The 21,113-nt window shown below is 40.8% G+C and overlaps 1 protein-coding gene across 8 annotated transcripts in view; it reads left to right on the top strand.

Annotated features, from left to right (window-relative positions):
• R3HDM2 (R3H domain containing 2) overlaps positions 1-21,113 on the top strand; it is a 179,227-nt gene that overhangs the window by 140,522 nt on the left and 17,592 nt on the right. For 6 of the 8 annotated variants that reach the window (XM_089681237.1, XM_089681209.1, XM_089681221.1 and 3 more), the window contains 6 exons: positions 340-569; positions 3,299-3,462; positions 11,346-11,438; positions 15,964-16,206; positions 17,830-17,956; positions 18,912-19,069. In XM_089681237.1, the coding sequence (XP_089537363.1) occupies positions 340-569; positions 3,299-3,462; positions 11,346-11,438; positions 15,964-16,206; positions 17,830-17,956; positions 18,912-19,069 (1,015 nt within the window). The remainder of the gene's footprint in view (positions 1-339; positions 570-3,298; positions 3,463-11,345; positions 11,439-15,963; positions 16,207-17,829; positions 17,957-18,911; positions 19,070-21,113) is intronic. The other 2 variants (XM_089681244.1, XM_089681228.1) reach the window with 1 other exon arrangement.

Here is a 21,113-nt window from a genome sequence, read left to right as displayed (position 1 = left end):
GTTTTCAGCTTTTATCCCATTTTCAGGGAGTTAAGATTGTTCCAAGATTGTATCAGTGTGAATTATAGGATGGTGGAACCTTCTGGTTAGGAAACATTTTGTGGATATAAAGAAATTTCCTTTTGCAACCTGGAAGCATAGTGAGGCTTTTCTGTAAAAAATTGGAGGAATAGTTTGGGTGGGACTCTTGCCATCTAGATTCATTTTTCTACATTTTCCCAATATTTCACAATATTATAGTTTTAATTTCTTTGTTTATGCAAAAGACTTGCTTTACTGTAGTAAGGAAAGGAGTAAAATTAATATGTACTTTAATGCATCCAATGTTTTTACCTGTAGAGGCAACAGAGACTTTCTGAATAGAGGCTCTGGTAGTCGACAGAGCAGTACTGAAAGTGAACTGAAATCTCTGGATCCAAGACCTTGGAGCAGCACAGACTCTGATGGTTCCTGCCGCAATATGCGTCCTCCAGTAACCAAAGCCAGCAGCTTTAGTGGCATTTCTATCTTGACCAGGGGAGATAGCATTGGCAGCAGTAAGAATGCAGCCAACCGGACAGGCCGACCAGGTGACGTATCACTGTTTAAAGCATGAGTGTTTTGGTGTTTTTGAGCACTTGTATTCAATGTTGTATTTTACAAGCTATTATACCATCTGTTTTGATAGCCAGCTAGATTATTGTTACTTACAGAGGACCTTTCATCACGAAAAGACAAAATCCTGCCAATAAGAGCATCGTAGTATTATGTTTTTAAAGCGAAGCTCCGGTACTTTTAGCTTTAGATAGTGGGGAAGTATTAGAACCCCTTCTGGGTTTCTGATATCCAGTATTCTATTTGGGAGAGTACTTAACCTCCCTGGAGGTATTCCTGAGTGTAGCTCGGGGTAAAGTTTCACTACCAAAAGCGGTAACCCCGAGCTACACTCGGGCTTACCATGCAGCGCTGCTCCGGCATCTGTTCTTCACTTACCTTGTTTTGCGCTCCCGTGATGTCCCTCCTGCGGTGTCCCCGGCAATGTAATCCGGCGGATGCCGGCATCTATCATCTAGGTTCCGTTCTCTGCAAGCGTCGGGACGTACGGGGGACGGAACGGTGGGAAATTTGAAAATGACCAAAAGTGGCATTCACTCAATACACTAAAATCACATAGTAAAACATTACTGTATCAAACCATTTCACATACATTTTGTCCCAAGTGCTTTGTCCTGTGCCCTGCCTGCATTTTTACTGTTCTTTCTGCCTGGAAACTGAGAAACGTCCATGGCGTCCAAAAAGCATCCCTTTAGGTCAAAAGCGGTTTTAGACCAGCTAGAGAACAGCGATAGTAAATTAGAACCACTTGCAGAATTGAGTGATAATGATTTGTGGGGAAATTCGTCATCGGACACTGAAAACGATTTTGCGACTTTGCTCAGTGATGTGCAAACTTGGAGCTATATTTCAAATTTCAGTGTTTTTGGTTTGATTATATTATTGAATTAAATTTATTATTATATTTTTTTTATGATTATTTATTAAATTATATTTTATGATTTCGTGTTTCAAATTTTATCATACCCGGGATGTTTACTAGACTCTTGCTCGGACAGATTTCAGTGAGTTATTCCTAAAAATTACAGGCCTACAATAAAAAAACTATATATTTCCATGCAAAAAAAGTACCGCTTTGAGCACAGAAATATGGACATAATCAGACCGCTAGGGAGGTTAAAGCGGAGTTCCAGTTGAATAACTTGCCTACCGGGCACTTATAACCCCTTCCTTACCAGGCCAGTTTTCAGTGCTGTCGCACTTTGATAATTGCGCAGTCATGCAACATTGTACTCATGACATTTTTATCATTTTTTGCTCACAAATAGAGCTTTCTTTTGGTGGTATTTACTCGCCTCTGGGTGTTTTATTTTTTGTGCTATAAACAAAAAAAAGCAAGAAATTTTAAAATAAAATTTTTTTCTTGGTTTCTATTCTAAAATTTTGCAAACAGATAATTTTTTTCCTTCACTGATATGCGTTGATGAGGCTGCACTGACTGGTAGCACTGGTGGGCACTTGTAGGCGGCACTGCTGGGCACCGATCATCAGTGTCCTGATCATCAGTGCTGATCCCTGCTCTGACAACTGCCGGTTCTCGGCAGTACTTTCCTCACGCTCTGACAGCGTGAGGAACGTGCCCCCGAGAACCAGCAATTGCATTTCCTGGTGATCAGCGTCTCATTGGACACGGCTGATCAGGTGGTAAAAGGCCGCTGTGATTGCCCTTTTACCACATCACATTATCAGCTGCGTCCTACGGATGCAGCAATCACGGAGATCGCTGGGGGAGCTCAGGAGAACGCGTTCTGGGAGGACATCACATGACGGCCTCCTAGAACTTGCTGGCCACAGTGCAGCCGTCATTTGGCCACCTGCGGTCGGCAACTGGTTAAAATAGACACTTACCTGTCCCTCGGTCCAGCGGTGTGCTCACCATGGCTGGTTTCACCGGCCGTCTTCTCTCCCCGGTGCAGGCATCTTCAATGTGGGCACCCAGCTGTGACAGCTTGCGGCTTCAGAGCCGGGTGCCCACTGCGCATGTGCGAGTAGCGCTGCGCTTTGTGAATGGTCCCGTAGTCTTCTGAGATCTGTCACATGTCCCAGAAGACTACAGGCGGGGGACCTGTCTTATTCGGGTACCCGCTCCCCAAAAGGTGCCAATCCGTAGCGGGGGGGGGACAAAGGCTTAAAGCAGAACTTCCCCTTATGGGTGGAGCTCCACTTTAATAACCCAAGGACAATAGTCAGCGGAAATGACACGGACAGGAATGGAACCTGAAGAGCTTTCTAGCTTTCCCCTGCTCTAAGAGAATAAAAAAGCATTTTTATTCTTTTTTGTGTTGCTGATGGATATTTAGCTTAATTTCTTGTCTGGCAAAGTGGTTGGCATTGAAAGGGTACACGAGGGGAAATCTCTTGGATACTGAAAGCCCAAGGTTTCAGTAAAAACCAAACAAGGTTATAGTCCTTCCTTACAACATTCAGAACTTATAAAAAAGAATTTTAGGAAGCTTAAAATTTGATAAATAAAGTGTTTTGGCTCTACATATACAGTAAGTATGGGTTTTGTGTTCTTTCAGGTCCTTTTCCAGGATAAAGGGATTTGCTATAATCTGGCTAGTTGGTTTATCTGGTTTTCTGTTTTATAGCAGCTTAGTTTATAAGGTATTATATTAATGACAACAGTAAAGAAGTCATACATAATTTGTTGCTGAAATTTTATTTCTAATTTGCTTTTTGCTGTTCCTGTTTGCTCTGGCAGGCTTGCCGATCAGCACCCCAGAAGTATGCAGCCAAGCCACCTCCTCGCAGCAGTCCACTAGAAGCGTCATACCTTGCACTGCACAGCAACAACATCCCCATCCTCACCAGGCACTTCCACCCACTCCTCAGCAACAATCCATGAGTAACCACTTAATGTCACAGGTGAGTCACCAGACAGTGTCATCCAGTCCAGCTTGTACATCCTGTCACTCTGCATACATCTACTGTTTCCTTCATTCTAGCCTTTTAATAAGTTTGTTTTTTTCTTTTCATGTGTGTTTGATATTCCCCGTTTATCTTTATTCTCATCCCCCTGTGCTTTGTCAGATTCTTTTCTACCTTGCATACTTTTGCCTGCATTTTTTATGTGTTTATGTTGACCTGAGCTGGATAATAAGTATAGTGTGCTCCTTTGAATAATTAAATGCCTGAACCATAAAATGCTTCCTCTGTCATCCAAGGTTGATTACTGGCTTTCTTTGTTCTTTTCATAACTTCACCCTCTATGTTGTGTGTAAACTTTGATTTAAAGAACTGCATCTTATTCTTAACTGTAATCAAATGTATTAAATCATGTAATTCAGTTAGAGGAAAAAAAGTAAATATATGGTTTTTGCACCTGGTTACATAATCGGGTTGAAAAAAAAGACACCTGTCCATCAAATTCAACCAAAAGACAAAAAGAAAACAAAAAACTGTATCCTCAGAACTCTAAATCCAGATCCAAAGGACAAAAACCCTTATAAAGAAAGATTCAAATTGCTTCAACAGGGAACAACATTACTTAAAACGGAACTTTAGCCATAAAATTAAGTCCTGCTAGTTCACGTCATGCTGGCCCCTTTTGCAGCTGTAGCTATGGAAAACCAAAAAAATAAGTGCCTAGTAATACATGGTCTCACCCTGCTCTGCACATGCTTAGCGTCTCTATATTTTTAGGCACTGTCTGTAAAATGTAAGACCTAATCTGCTGCTAGCCTAAAGATGTACTGCTGATCATGGGCTCTGAGCTTCACCAAAATGTTGGCATCCGGCAAAAAGGAACAGGAACAATGCTGGAGGCAATTTACAGCGCACACTTATTATTGTAGCATAATTATTAAAGCAGTTGTAAAGTCTTTGCATTAAACAAATAAAATGGACCCCCCTGCATGTTTAAGTCATAACATACAAGTATGCGGTGTGCATACTAGTACATTATGACAGACTTTACTATAAACTGAGCCCTCCAGCTCTTTGCTGTCATTGCTCTCCCTGGTCCCTGGAGGCTTCCATCTTCATGTCTTCCTTCCGGGATTCCTATCTTTGGCCACTTGAATGGCCAAACTGAGAGGACGTCACCCACGCACATGTGCATGGAAGTCGCATCGCCGTGCCGTGTAGAGTGGGCCGTAAATGGGGTCTGAGCTGCACACGTGCGGGTCAGATCACATTACCCGCTGACAGGCAGGGGTTGATTTATGACAGAAGAGATCTCTAGGGTCTTTTATGTTTAAAAAAAAAGCCCTGTCTGCCAGCGGATCGTTTCTTCAGTTCACTACTACTTTATTGCAGAATGTATGTTCCTTGCCAAGTGCCTTCCAGCCCTTTTAAGAGGTTCTAAATACCAGGAGGTGGGCATTCCAATCAAGTTACCACTGTGATTGTCATTCAGAGCGGTCGCATGATCGGAAAGCTTCTGATTGCAAGTACCCTTTGGGAGCTTTCTTGTACTCTCCAGTAACTGTGCAGGGCGTGTTCTCTGCACAGGAAACTGTTTACATAGGGACTCATATATGTGGCTTCTCACTGTTAAAACCCACTTAACGAGAGGCCGCATATATGCTTACCTATAGTGGGAACTGGTTAATAGCCAGTTTTTAATATTTAGAAAAAGACTCAGCCTGTTTTTGTAGCAATCTACTGAGGTGGATAGAACTAGCACCTATGGATGTCAATTCCACATGGTCACAGCTCTCATTATAAACAATCCTTGCCTTATGCTTAAAGAGCTTAAAAAGGGAGTTCAACACTTTATAAATGGTTTTAATAAATTAGAGTGCTGAGCAGGAGAGACTTTACCATAATTAAATGATTATTCACAGTAATATAACAAGAATTTTGGCATCCAAAAAAAAAAGAAAAGTAGTACACCTATGGACACCTGTGTTCTGGGACACCTGCCTTTGACTGGACCTCAAATTAAACTGCAGACTTTTTGGATTAGTATCGTGGAAAATCTGCCTACCTATCTTCAAGATGAACATTGTACTTTTCTCAGTTGACTTGTTAACACATGAATACTGATGCTTGGGCGTCAAGCTTGACAACGTACATGAGCTCCTTTGGGGCAGAAACGCACATTTTAATGAAAAAGGCATGCTGCATGCCTGGCTGTACTTTCACTTGGTGTGAATGGGGGCTTAGTACTGGTAGCAAATATCTAATGGGACACAGCCGGCAATAAACACCTAAAGGATATTTTAACTCCCTGTTTTGTTGGGAGTTGCTGTAATCTGTCAGAGGTACTACAGCTTTGTCCCATCCAACAGCTAACATATTAAGGTGATATCCTGGTCTATTATGAAATGTTGTTATTCATGTGAGACACACAAATGTGGCTTTGCTATAAAAATATTGTAGCATTTCTAGCTAAGGCAGGAGTACCAGTGTGTGTGTATATAATTTAGAAGATAAATTTTAGTTTATATTAATAAGTAAACTATTAACCGCTTAAGGACTGCCCACAGTGGATTTACTGCTACAGGGTGGCCCCTGTGCGCAGGATCACATGTGTATATATACGTGATTCTGCATTTCGGAGTAGGAGGGTGCATGACGGGGAGGGTGGCTGCATTGTTTACCAACAGCCCTCCTCCCTGTCAGTTTGGGCACTACTCAGGATGGCTGAGCAGAGCCATCCTGATCAGCGTGCTTACAGTGAAGCATCCCTGCCTCTTAGTAAAACACTCCCATCACACAGTTAACCCTTTGATTGCCCCTCATGTTAACCCATTCCTGCCCAGTGCCATTAGTAAAGTGTCAGTGCTTTTTTTTTTTTTTTTTTTTTTTTTTTTAGCACTGATCACTGTATTGATGTCACTGTGGATGTCAGTGACACCAAGTCAGTTCCCCCCCAGTGTCAGAATGCCCTCTGCGCTCCCGCCATAAGTCGCTGATCACCACCACTCTTAGCATAAAAAAAAATACATTTCCAGTATCTATACCGCCATTTGTAAACACTAGAACTTTCACGTAAACCAATTAATTTACACGTATTGGGAATTATTGTATTGGTATTGTTGCAGAATACATTTTGGCCTAAATTTATGACAAAATTGGATTTTGAATTTTTTTTACTGGGCATGTTTAATAGCAAAAAGTCCAAAATATTGTTTCTTTTTTTTTTTCCTCAAAATTGTCTTTTTTTTTTTTTTTTTTTTTTTAATAGTGCAAAAAAATAAAAACATACGCACAGGCGATCAAATACCACCGAAAGCTCAATTTGAGGGGAAAAAAGGATATAAATTTAATTTGGGTGCAGCATTGCATGAACACGCAATTGTCAGTTAAAGTAATGCAGTGCCGTAATGCAAACCGCTTCTTTAACTGCTTCCTGACCTCCCTATAGCAGAAATACTGCTACAGGGCAGCACGGGTGTGCAAAATCACATACATACATACACACATACATATATATATGTGATTCGCACTCCCGTGGTTTTCACACCCCTCCCAGATAGTGTCAGATTGTACATCAGTAAATCAGTAATCACATTTAACCCCTTGATTGCCAGGAACATGCTCATACACAATAAACCTCCATTGCTACTATAGTGTCTGAACGGATCAATATCTTTGATCAGATCAGCACTATACCAGCGTTCACATTAGTATACTGTCCCCAAAAACACCGAGTTAGCCCCTGCCAGCACCTGCTTTTACCCCCTACACTTACCTCTCCCCCCAGCAGTGCATTGTCAGTAGGTCACTGTCACTTGATACATTGCACACAAAACCGCAGTGTTCACAGAATCAGGTCTGATCTCTGCTAGCACTTGCCGGTAAATTTTGATGACTCTCATATGCAGCAGAGTGCCAGTACTAGTGCCACTCTACCTTTTGGTGGATTGACGAGCACCAGCGGCTTAGCACATCCTGGTCTCTCACATACCAGCACTGCAGTATCACTTGGTGACGTGGCTGGCGAGTCCCATAATTGCAGTACAAGCTGGTGTGGTGGCGAGCACAAGTATTGTCCCGCAACCACCACAAATTTGCACACAGAGCCGTAGAGCCCCTAATATCCTTCCGGATGCGCTTGCAAATCTCAATTGGCAGCCCACAAATTCTGCAGAACTCGTACTTCCCCCATTCACTGCCCAACATAGAATTCAGGTGGAAACAGCAAATTTAACTACTCCCCTTGATTTTTTTGGAGCTGTTTTTCACGGAAGATCTCTATGCATTGATTGTGGATCAAAGCAATTAATATGCACAACAATTTATCGCCGCCAACCCAAATTCAAACCTTGCCAGGCCATTCACATGGAAACCCATTATGGTTTCCGAATTTAAATTTTTTTTGGTCCTAACCCTCAACATGGGCATTACTAAAAAAAAAAAAAAAAAAATGAATTGGGGTTCTTTTGGTCCAGAGACCCGATTCATCATATGCCCGTGTTCTTTGCTGCCATGGCGAGGCTTAGATATGAGAGTATAATGTGTTTTATGCATTTCAACGACAATACACTCTGTCGTCCTCGGGGTGACCCTGAATTTGACCAGCTCCACAAAATTCTGCCCCTTCGTAAATCACCTTAACCAAAAATTGCAAATGTCTATACTCCCGAGCAAAAAATTTGCGTTGATGAGTCCCTCATTAATTTTTCTGGCCACCTTGCATTCAAACAATTTCTCCCCAGCAAGCGTGCCAGATATGGGGTGAAGCTGTATAAGACCTGTGAGGGGACAACCGGCTATACATACAAGTTTTGGATTTACTACGGAAAAGATTACATGGGCAGTAGTGGCAAGATAGTTTGGGACTTTGTGTCATCCTTTTTCCATATGGGGTACCACTTATACGTGGACAATTTTTATTCAAGCGTACCACTATTTAGACATTTGTATAATCTTGGAATTGGTGCACGTGGCACTGTGCGACCTAATGTGTGCACACCATTAGAAGTGGGTGGATGCAGGGTGGTATATTCTAATGGTGGGTAATACCACACACTGTTTCTGGCAGAGATTTCTTTTTTTTTTCATTCGGCCCACAATCTTCATACAAAAAAAAAAACATAGCATATATACCCATGAAGGACCAGCGACGTACTGGTACATCACCGGACTTTGGTTATACCAGGATGATGCCTACAGCTGCAGGCATCATCCTGGTATCGTTTTTTTCAGCTGTCAATTGGATTTCATGTTAAAGCAATCCTAGTGGCCAATTAGCTTCAGGATTGTTTTACAAGCAGCAGGGGACTAGGAGGTCAGTCCCGTGCCATCGGGGGAACCTGAGAATGCAGCCGGTGTTTCTGCCAGCTGACCATACAGCTGATTGGAGACCGGAATGGTGCCAATCATCTCTATAGCCTAAGAAATCGGAAGCTACGAGCATTTTATCACTTCGGTTTCGCACGATCTAAACAGCGCCATTTGTAAATTGAGAAAGCATCTGATCACACCGATCGTGGTGAGATTAGATAATGTAAGGGCAGCGGAGAGATCTAGAGTCTGACAGATCCCATATTTCTCAAAAAAGAATATATGACAATGCCCATTTAAGTTATAGGGTATATTTGCATTGCCTGTGATTCGCATTAAAAGTGATAAAAAAAAAAAAAGGGACAGTGTAAAAATTTTAAAAAAATCAAAATAACTGAAAAAAAAGCGCCCTTGATAAGAAGCATGGTGAATATTTTGCAGATCTCGTTTGTTACCACAAATTTTTGGAAAATGAAGAAAGAAAATTAAAAACATTTTTTTTTCTTTTTTTTATATTGCAAAACCTTGTGAGTAAAAATTAGATTTGCAAAATACTCACCATGCCTCTTTTTAAATTCCTTGCGGTGTCTACTTTCCAAAAAGGGGTCATTTGGGGGGGATTGGTGCTATCCTGGCATTTCAGGGCCTCCGAAACTGTGATAGGTAGTGAGGAACTGAAATGAGGAAGTTGCGCACTTTCAGGCTTTCAAAGTGGTCATTGGATTTCAGGCTCCTGTATGTGGCTAGGCTCCCAAAGAGTCTCACACATGGTATTCTCATACTCTGTAGAAGAAGCAGAATGTTTTTTGGGGTGTAATTCCACCATGGCTTGTGTGAGAAATATATAATTTAAATGACAACTTAGTGTAAAAAAAAAAAAAAAAAAGTTTTTGTAATTTTCCAAAAGCTTGTGGAAACAAAAAAGATAAATCTTCCATGGACTCAATATGCCTCTCAGATAGCTTAGGTTGTCTACTTTCCGAAAAGGGGTCATTTGAGGGTGTTTGGAATGTCCTGGTATTTTAGCACCTCATGAAATGTGGTGGGCAGTCAAAGTAAAACCTGTGTAAATTCCATTATCTATATCATAGTTTGTAGACGCTATAACTTTCACACAAACCAATCAATATACACTTATTGGGATTTTTTTAATCAAAAACGTAGCAAAATACATTTTGGACTGAATTTGAATTTATTGGATATTTTTTATGACAGGGGGAAAAAAATGATATTTTCTAATTTCTAATTTTTTTTTGGTTTGTTTATAGCGCCAAAAATAAAAAGCGCGCTGGTGATCAAATAGCACCGAAAGAAAGCTCTGTTTGTGTGGAAAAAAAGGACGTAAATGTAATTCATGTACCAATTTTTTTTTTTTTCTCTTTTACCAAAAACATGTAGCAGAATACATTTTGGCCTAAATTTATGGTTAACTTTGAGTTTACTATATATTTTGTTCATAGCCGAAAGTAAAAAAAAATAGTTTTTCTTCAAAATTTTTGGTCTTTTTTTTGTTTAGCTCGAAAAATAAAAAGTGCACAGGTGATCAAATGCCACCAAAAGAAAGCTCTATCTGTGTCAAAAAAGGACTTAAATTTCATTTGGGTAGAGCATTGCATGACCATGCAATTGTCAGTTGTATTAGTGCAGTGCTGAATAGCAAAAAGAGGCCTGGTCATTAAGGGGGGGGGGGGGGGGGTAAATCTCAGGATGGCGAGTGGTTAATATTAATTTGAGACTTGTGTTGTATCATTAGTGTGGTTCTAGTGGACTATTATACACATGTAAGGCTTGGTTCACATATATGCATTTTGCGTTTGATGCTTTCTCCAGTGCTTTTTGCAGTTTGTTTTGCATTTTTCTACACGCGTCTTTTTTTTTTTTTTTTTTTTTTTTACGTTTTTTAGTGTTTTGCTCAGCTCTTCTTTTTTTTTTTTCTTTTTTTTTGTTAAAGTGGATTTTTTTTCTTGTTGCTGAGCAGGATAAAAATGCAAAACGCGGCAAAAACTTACTACCATGCATTTCTGCAGCTTCTCCATTGAACGCTATTGTAACCAAAACGCTGCTTTTTGCTTTTAAAGTAAGTCCCTGGCACTTTACAGAAACGCAGCAGCTCAAAAATCAAAGATGTGAACATGTTCCATAGGAAACCATGTTAAATATGACTGTAGTGCGTTTCAGCAAAAACTAAAAAATGCATTGGTGTGAACAGAGCCTTGAAAAAATATTAAATGTTTTTTCTGCTGCGTTTCTCATGAGTGGTTAATGGGATTATGATTTTTGAAGTGGTTTTCAGGTTTTTATTGTATAACCGTTATGACTCATTCGAAGCCTATATCAGTACATGCTTCCAGAATCTGAGAACAAAACTAATTAAAACAGTGCTTTGCTTTAAATGTCTCTCTAAATATATAACTTGGAAATAAAATGCAGAACTAACATAATTTTCTTTTTTCTTTTTTTTTTCCCCTCCTTAACCCTTTCCTAATATCCAACCACTGTTCCCTTTCTTTTCACATTGCATCATCCCACCCTTTTTTGTCCTGTTCTCTGCATGCTGCTGTGCTGGCGTCAAGACCCTTCAGCCCTCTCCACAACCGGTCCAGTACTCCGCCAGCTCCTGCCCCCAAGTCCTTCTGCCAGTTTCACCTCCCCAGCAGTACAATCTGGTATATTCACTTAACTGTTCCCTCCTCCTATCTTATTGGAGCTCTGCTTGTGTGAGGGGTTGGTAAATGGCTAGCAGTCCTTTCAAATGGAAAACTATTTAGGGACTGTGATTCTAGGTTTGGATGCAAGCTCACTTTTTGTTTGCGAGATGTTTAACATAAACTGCAGTTGATTTTTAAATGTACTAAAAAATGGTTACCTGTACTTCGTACCAATACAGTGCAAGACTGTACCCACTTCAAGGGCTTTTCCTGGATATATTTTGGTACGAGGCAGACATTTTTTAAGACTTGTTTAGTAATAACCTGTTTAACCAAAGTTGACATTCAAGGACTAGACAGACCAATTCTAACACTTCTTACATATTTTTTGATCCCTCACTTCACCCCACAGCTGTGCCTATTATAAGTGTGTCATGCTCATATTAATGAATTTTGTGGTTTGAAGTGTGTTGTATATTATGAACAATCCAGTAGAGGTAAGGCAAGTTCTTTATCAATCCATTGAGGAATATAGGAAGTCTTAAAACTCTGTTATACTCTTGCCAAGAATAGGATTGGGCACTTCCAAACAAACCATAGGCCAGCCTGTGGTAACCCTTCCACTACAGGCATGCCACAGATTTTTGATAATTTCCTAGTGGGCTGGATGTCTTTTGTACAGCTCTGCTGTGTTGAGACTAAAGTTGGGTTCACACGTACCAAAAGTCGACCAGTTCAGTAGGAACCGGCCAAGTTTCGGTACACGTACTACTGTCTGTTCAATCTAACGACCGGTTTCTGTCAGCGCTTGCAGCCAATGGCTGCAGCTCTGATCTGTGTATTCTGGCAGGGTAGTCCCCTCTGTTAGAATACAGTAGTGCAGTGGGTGCTTGGATCTTTGATCTGGAAAAGGAAAAAAAAATTAAAAAAAATCAATGTGCATATGCTGCTTAACTGGTTTTTGCTAACATAATTTTCCTTCAGGCAAGACTCTTCTCTATACTGCTGCTTGCGCTTTGTCTCTTCAATTGCAGCTTTCTGGCAGTGTTGTCCCCAGCCTGGCTTGTGAAATACTGTTTCTGAACCCTACTGAGATAGCCTGGAGGTGACTTTTTGGCACTGGGTTCCACACACAAAATTTTTTCAGACTCTGTTCTGGTAAGCACTTTCTAAGTCGAGCCTTTGCCATTGCCTTACCGCTTGCCTCGCTGCTTGCCTCATCTCTGAAGATTTATTAGTGAGTAGGCTGATCAGGCTAAGCCCCAGGGGCTACTTGAATTTGTTGGTTGCTGGGGTGCCTTTAGTCCCTGTTCCACTGTTTTTGCACTAATAGAGGTTAAAGCTGAGAGACTGAGCACTGACGTCCTCCACTGTGGAGAGTGGCACGCATGTTTCATGCTCTCTCTCCCAACATCTTAAATTGTAAGCTCCAAGGAGCAGGGCCCTCCTAACCCTCTTGTATTGAACTGTATTGTTGCTGTATTGTCTTCAGTTATATTGTAAAGTGCTGAGCAAACTGTTGGCGCTATATAAATCCTGTATAATAATAATAATAACCTCAAGGAGGCAACTCTTTACCCCACTGCTGATCCTGCTTGATATAAGCTGTGTGATATTTGCTCCCAGCTTACAATGACTTTGGTCACCTACAGCTATCCATCCCTCACCTGCTAACTGCTGTCTTGGTTACATAAGTACCTGAGGACTTTTCTCTTACCCGAGCTTATATGTCATTTATATTGCCCCTGGGATCGCAACAGGTCTGATTCTGAAAAGGGTGCCCCCAGCTCACATACAAAGGGGTCTGAAGCTGTTTGGTAAGGGTGCAACATCTTTAGACTTAAATCATGTTATCCTCTGCTTTTATTGTGTGATCTGTCCTCTGAGCTTCCTTTAGGAGGTGTCTGAACCCCTTTTTACTTTAGGAGGTGTGCCTGAACCCCTTCGGTTGAGGGCTTTTTTTTTTTTTTATACCATGATCATGCAAGATTTTATGACCCAAATTAGTTTCACTTACTGATCACAGAGGCCACAAGCACACAACCACACCCTCTCCTGCAGATTCTTTATCTCTATTGGCTTTAGTGGCTTCCTAGCCATTGGCTGCAGAGATTCCAATTTTGAGTTGCTTTAGTCCTTGACTGATGAGCTTACCCCTGAGGACTTGCAGTCTGCTATTGTCCCAAAATTAAAAGAAGACTCTTCTGGCTCTTATAAATACAGTGCCCACCAACCTGAAACTAAAGGATCAGCCTGTTACATTTACCATTTCTGCTTCCAGCCTTGAGTTGTTTAAAACTCCTAAGGCTTCAGACACTTTCCCATGATAACCACTGTTTCAGCTTTTTTTCTACGGAGATTGAAACATCCTGACAAGCTTTTTGCTTCCCCTAAATACTTTTTGGACTTGTATCCATTTAGTGAGGATTTTTTGCAGAAATGATCTATTCTCACTGTGGATTTGGCAATGTATGGCGTTAACAGGTCACTTACTATTCTAGTAGTGGACACGCCTTTCTTTAAGGGCCTTTTCTAGATTCCTGTTTTTGCTGGCGGGCCCTGCCTTTCATCTGATCCTAACTGTGACCTTACTCACATCTGACTGGTCCCTTAAATGAAATTTAACTGCTGTTAAGCTTGATCCCTTGAGTGACAACTATAGTGGTAAATTTCAGCTGTGACTGTTAACTAGAAGCCTCCTGTCTCATTTTTTTCATGTCAGTGGAAATGCATATGACGTTTTTGGTTAGTGTTGGAGTGTGGAACCCTTTCAAAAGTGTTTGATCTGTATAGCCTTTGAGGGACAGAGAGAGAGACATCATCGGAGAATGCTTTTGATGTGAAGAGCAACCATCTGCCCTAAGGATCAGACTGCAAAGTTCTCTTTCCATCTATTGGGAAATGTCTATTTTGTTTCTCCACTCCAAAACCTCCAAGTCTAGACTCGGTTTGGTTCCCCGTACACCTGCAAGTCCTTGCACACAAGTCTGGTAAACTGGACAGGGTGGTTTCCAGGTACAGAGGCCATCTATCAAAATCAGTGGATGCTTTGGTTGCTCTGAGATCAAAACACCCACAGTTCCTCCTTGTTTGATTTGCAGGATCAAGAGGGAGGACATTCCAGTGATCCTTATTGCTCTAGACTGGGACCAGACGCATATGATACACCTTACCCATTAATATGCCTGGCAGATGCTCCATGGGCACTAGCAAATTGTCAAGATCTTTTGTTCCAAAGACCAGCGTGACATACCGTTTCATGGTTCCTGGCTTTATTGACTTGGCTGTTGAAGCCCAGTTTTTGACGAACAGGTGCATTTGAGTGTGCGATTCCTACGATACTAGAGCATTGGACGTCTACTTCTTGCATGGTCTCATCAGACATGGAAGGCATACTTCACTCGATGTGAGTCTTGGGGCTTCCACCCTAGGAGTTTTTGTTGTATGGATTCTCTTTCCTGTAGCTGGGTTTACACCAGTGTCGGGCTGTTAGCACGATCAAGGGTTAGGGTTCTGGCCTTTATAATCTATTTCAGAGATTATAATTTTTAATAATTATATATTATATATATTAATATAAAATATATATAATAAACTATGTAACTCCCCCTTATCATTCCCCTGTGACAACGTGGGATCTGAATCTGGTTCTCTCAGTGCTTCAAAAACTGTCGTTTGAACCAAATAGAAATGCTTCTCATTCTACTGTCACCCATAAAGTGTTTTTCTTTCAGCCACAGTGAAGAGAGCGCCTGAACTGCTCCAGCTTTTTCCTGCAAGGGACCCTTTTTGGTTCTGCATAGGGAAAAGATGGTGTTAAGGCACAGGACTTTCTTCTTTTTCTAAAGTAGTTTCTGCCCTTCACCCTCAACCAGGACATTGTTCTTCCGTCCATCCCAGGCTACTAGGATGTTCCCTGCAAGATAACAAACCTTCACTTTTTTAAATTAACTTATACATGTTTTTACTCTTTCCCTTTTGCATTTTCCATGCCCAAGATTTTAAGTGAAATACCAAAAACTGAAATAACTTTTTAGCGTGGGCCAGTGGATTATGGTTTCTTATGCTCCTTACCTGCATTTTGCAAATTGTCGTGGGAGGCATTGTAGGGATGTTGCACCAGTGAAACCGACTACTTTCCACCTACTATACATTAGTTGGGTGCAATTGCGATTTAAATTTGATGACTGTGCAATTATGTCCCCTTCACTTCATAGCTTGTATTGTAGAAGTTTGAAAACAGTATGGGACTCCTTTGAAAGTCTGCTTAGCTAAATTGTTTTGCTGGGTAAATCTCAACAAGCAGGGTTCCATTATTTTTTCTGGTTTTCATATGTATCTGCTTGACTATCACCCTTTGAATAACTGTTATACTAATGGCTTATTACTGATCTGTCTCTTTTAGCTGAATAAAATATGCTTTTTATGCCACACAAAAAACATTTGCTCACTGTTTTGACTTGGTTATATCAGGCTCTTTGTTTTTACAAGGTAATTGTATGTGCAGAACCTAAATTTCTCATTGACCTGTTTTCAATGACAGGCTGATGATTTGAACAGTCACTTTGGGCAGATGACTCTCAGTCGGCAGGGTTCATCTGAGGCTCCTGATCCTTCTACTGCCATCTACCAGTCACCTCTTATATCCCAGCATCCCCAGCAAGCTGGCTTCATCATGACATCTGGGGGACAAGCCATCCCTCCGACTGGCTACCCTTCCTCAGGGCACCCTTCCCCAACCCAGCAAGTCATGCCACCACAGGGATTCATGCAGCCTCCACAACAAGTAGGTATTGTAAATAAATGTCATATGGCTGTAATGTCTTTATGACCAATTGTGCTTGCAATATTTGATTGACTTGTTTAAAAGCAGTCTGCCAGGTTTTTACCGAATGATCAGTTCCATCAGCGATAGCCAGCAACACTAATTGTATTCTGCCAGCAGGGAAGGCTCCCCGCCAGCAGAATATTGTAGCTCAGGGTAGTGATTCCCCTATCCACATCAGATGTGTGAATTAGGGAATTTGTTAAATTTTTTTTTTTGTCTTTTTTTTTTTTTAATTTCAACCAGTGGGTCGGGCATCTTTTTCCCCGCACCCACTTTCACAATTCAAAAAGATCATCGCCATTCGCAGCTCTGCCCACATGGCCACGTCATTCATTCACAGAGTTCTGTGAATGAGTGGACTACAAGTACCAACAGCCTTTCCGGCTGATGGCTTGTAGTTGTTAGTGAATTACCAGGGTGCTGTTAAGCAGACAGCTTACACTGAATGTCTACAGGAGCCTTGCATTGCACCCGCAATGTGCTGATGTAGTAGTTCTCAAAAACCTTGTAAGTGAATATGTTCATGAAAAAGTGAGCATTACAGTTTCATTGGACTTTGATGTGGCTCATCAATCGCAGTGCTGGGTGTTCAGTTGGATTCTTCTGGGGAGGAGGAAATCTCCCTAACCTGTAATAGTTGGGGTTTTAAAGGAAATTATTGTGTTATTAAAGGAAAGCTGCTCTTTCTAGACTTGCTACATTATGTTTTCTAGAAAGCTTTAATATTTTACTGGTTGGGTTCATTATTTTTTTGCAGTTTCTCTTTAAAACTACCAATGTACACCTGCTTTTTATTTTTTTTTATATTACATTCCAAATTATTAAAGTGGTATTAAACCCAAAAGCAAACATTTGTTTTATTGCTGCTTATCAATTCTTACATGTGATGGCTGAATTCTTTTTTTTTTTTTTTTAAGGATTAATTTCCTTTATTTTCACCTGGTGATCTTGGCAGTAAGTCTGTTTTCAACAGAATAAGCTCTCCTGATGATATAGCAGTTAGAGGGTTGAGACAAACCATTTACTACTGACAGGTGCTTACAATGATCAGCTTTTTTTTAATGTAAAACATTTATCCCAAAAGGAAATAAAACAGTTGGTAACTGCCTAAAAAGTGTTAGCTGGAATTTGGCTTCAGTTTAATGTATTTAAATAAGCTAGTGCATATAAAACACCCCTCCCCCTAGACTGCAGTGCTGTTGTCCAAATGTGTCTCTGTTTCTCCTTCATCCAGAGTGGGGGCACTCTAATGCAAGAGATATGTTATTGGTCAGATTACCAGGTAAACACAGGGAGAAGAAAGCCTAAAAAAGAAAATTATGCAGCCACCACATCTAATGATTGGTAAGCTGCAATATATTACATTTTTTGGTTTTGGGTTTCATACCTCTTTAAGGTGTCTTTGGAGAAGGATTTTGTATTTGAACCATGAATGGGTACTCTAAAATTAGGATTGCACATGCTTATACAGCTTTGCTATTTTTAGGGAATTTTCTTGAAGCAGATTTTATCAGAAATATGCTTACAAAAAACTGACTTCTATGTTCTGTTTTTTTTTTTTTAAATCTATATTGTCTTCAGATTCAGGTCTCTTATTATCCCACGGGTCAGTACCCAAACTCTAGCCAGCAATACCGACCTCTCTCGCACCCAGCAGCCTACAATTCACAGCGCAATCAGCAGGTCACCCAGCCGCCTCAGCAACCTGGTGAGATGTTCTTTAAATGTAAGGAATGTATAATGATGGTCATGTTGACCACAATTTATTTATTTTTTTGCTTTTTTATGATCCTACAAATACTCTTGTGTATTGTTCCTTCTTTTTTTTCATCTCCATCCTTGTTTTCATTCTCTGTGGGGAAAAAGTTATTTTAAAATGTCCATTTGCATCAAAGAAAATTATCATTTTGCTTACCCCTAACTTGCAGATTTGGTCTTGTGGTTTGGTTGACTGTATTAAATAGAGAAGTACAGTTATTTAATTTTGCCTGTTGGATGAAATTTGTAAACTCATTGCACACAATGGATATAGAAAAGAATCACCCCCCTTTTTAAAAAAGCACATTTTGTTATTTTGCAGCCTGAAATGAAGACAGTTTGTTTTATCCAGCTGTATTTTCTCAGTGCAACTTATAACATCCAAGTGTCAGATATAACACCAGCATGTCAGAAAAACATAAAAAGAATCCAAAAACAGAATCAGTGAGTTGGAAAAAAGACCCCCCCCCCTCCTAAAATGAATTGTAAACTCCCACTGTACTTAATCAGTAAGTTATATTTATTAATATCACAACTTAGAAGTAACTGTAAGGCTGGCCATAGACAGGTCGGATCTCAGCCAGTTCAGCAGGAACCAGCCGAGATACGAACCTTGTATTGGCAGGTTGAATGTACCAAGTTGATCTATCAATCGATCAACTTGGGTACAAACAGCCTGCTAGATTTACTAGCAGCTGCTAGCGATAATCACTGTCTTCTCTCAGTGGGGACGGCTTCAGGAGAAGACAATAGCTCGACAGGAGGGATTCCCCTGTCAGCACTGTTTGTGTTGATGGGGGAATTGTGGTTGCAGGAAAAATATTGGTACAGTCTTTGGCCTGCTTGGCACATTCCTTTTTTTATTTACAGTTTGCCATAATTCCTTTCTGTTTTATATACTACAGGTATGCAGCCCATAATTTCCAACCAGCCACCTGCTTACCAGGGAATGATGGGTGTCCAGCAGTCACAAAATCCTGCAATGCTTAATAATCAGAGGACAAGTGTTGGAAATCAAATGCAAAGCATGATGGTGCAGTACACTCCACTTCCTTCATATCAGGTGAGTGTACACAGATCTGTTGTAGGAACTTTTCCACTGTTAAAGCTGAACTCAAGGCAGATAATACATTTGACTTGATTTCAGCCTCTTGTAATCCTCTATACAACTGCATTTAGACTAGGAGGGGAAGATACAGTACTTCAGGCCAGAGTCCTGCTGTCGAAAACCTTCTGGCTTTCGGTGAAAAAGTAATTGCAGACTGTAATAACAATTGGTCTGTTCAGTTGACAGTTGCTGTATTTCTGTACAGATGGATTTCAGTCAGTCCTGAAGAGTAATTGGCTGCATGAAACTCTCATTATTCATTAAAAGAACTATGAAAAGTAGAAACTGATGGCTGTTACATTGAAGCGCTAGAATCAGCTGACTTTTTTTTTTTTTTTTATGAAAGCTGTCATTTAAACTTTTTTCATTTGTTAAGTTGTTTCAACAGGAATTTACTGGAAATGTTTCCATAACAAAAACTAATGCATAGAGCAGTGCAGTTTTGTGACCCTTTCTTAACTCCTTAAAGCGGAGCTCCACCCAGGAGGGGTAGTTCCGCTTTAAAGACTGGTGCCCCGCTCTCCGTGAGGAATTGGCACCTTTAGGAAGCGGGTACCTGTCAAAATCAGTCACTTCCGCTCCTACTGCCTAGGTGATCGGAAGTTGTCGACCACCCCTCTGCTTTCCCAGTAACCCCCAGTGTCCCGTTCCAGCACCCCCACACTCCCCTTCCTTCCAAAAGACTACAGGACCATTCACAAGGCTCAGCGCTACTCACATGTGCGCAGTGGGGCAAGCTGCCACAGCCGTGTTTCCACACTTGAGATGCCAGCACCGGGCAGAGAGGATGGCCAGTGAACACACTGCTGGATCATAGGACAGGTAAGTGGCTGTTTTTTTAAAAGTCAGCAGCTACATCTTTTTTTTTTTCAAATTTTACTTTTGCTCTGCTTTAACCACTTGCCATCTGCCTCCTGTTTATAAATGGCAGGATGGTGGTACTCCAGGGGCAGGTTGCCATTCATAAACAGCACCCGCATTTTCTAGCGGTGTGCGCTCCCTGGGAGCGCGCAGCACCGCAATCCGGTGCCCGCTGTGTCCTCCGGACACAGTGGAACACCGATCATCGGACGGGACCTCTGTGTGAGGTCCCGATCATGTGATCACTCGTTGGCCAATCAGTGATCACATGTAGAGTAGTAAGCAAGATGTCACTTGTGACATCATTGCTTAATACGTGTGAAATCTGTGAATGATTACAGAGGTCACATGATATAAGGCTATTCACAACAGCTGTGTACCATGTGACAACCTGTGACCAATCACAGCTCACACAGTAGTTTTCAATGGCTGCAAGAATGCAGGTAGAGAGTAGGAGAAATGATTGCTTTTACAGCCTTTATGGGTGTAAAAGCAATCCGTGTAAAAAAAAAAAAAATCTTCATCACCCCCCACAAGTAGTACAGTGTCACCATGGTGACACTGTACTGCTAGGGTGACCAGTATGTAAAAAAAAAAGTTTAAAAATTATAATCTTTGGTTACAAACTAATTTGGTTATTTTTTTTTTTTTTTTACTAAAATGATAACAGAATACATTTTGGCCAAGATTTATGATGAAATATTATTTATTTGCAAAAGTTTATAAGAAAAACCCTTTTCAAAATTTTTGGACTTTTTTCATTTTCATAGCAATAAATACCACCAAAATAAAGCTTATCTGTCTCAAAAAAATTCATATGGGTACAGTGTTGCATGACCGCGCAATTGTCATTCAAAGCGTGATAGTGCTGAAAGCTGAAAATTGGCCTGGACAGGAAGTGTCTGGACTTGAAGTGGTTAATGTGTGGCTTTGGGTGTAGGTTACAATTCAGTCAATGTTCTGTGAGTGTGCTCTCGACATACACCTCGTGCTGCCTTAAACACATACACTATATTGCCAAAAGTATTGGGATGCCTGCCTTTACACGCACATGAACTTTAATGGCATCCCAGTCTTAGTCCGTAGCAGATTCAACTCTTCTGGGAAGGCTGTGCACAAGGTTTAGGAGTGTGTCTAT

The sequence above is a fragment of the Staurois parvus genome, unplaced genomic scaffold, assembly GCF_062004578.1.
Source record: "Staurois parvus isolate SC_StPar_1 unplaced genomic scaffold, SC_StPar_1.0 ptg000017l, whole genome shotgun sequence".
Taxonomy (NCBI): Eukaryota; Metazoa; Chordata; class Amphibia; order Anura; family Ranidae; genus Staurois; species Staurois parvus.
The sequence above is the reverse complement of the archived record's forward strand: the minus strand, read 5'-3'. Positions and strand labels throughout refer to the sequence as shown.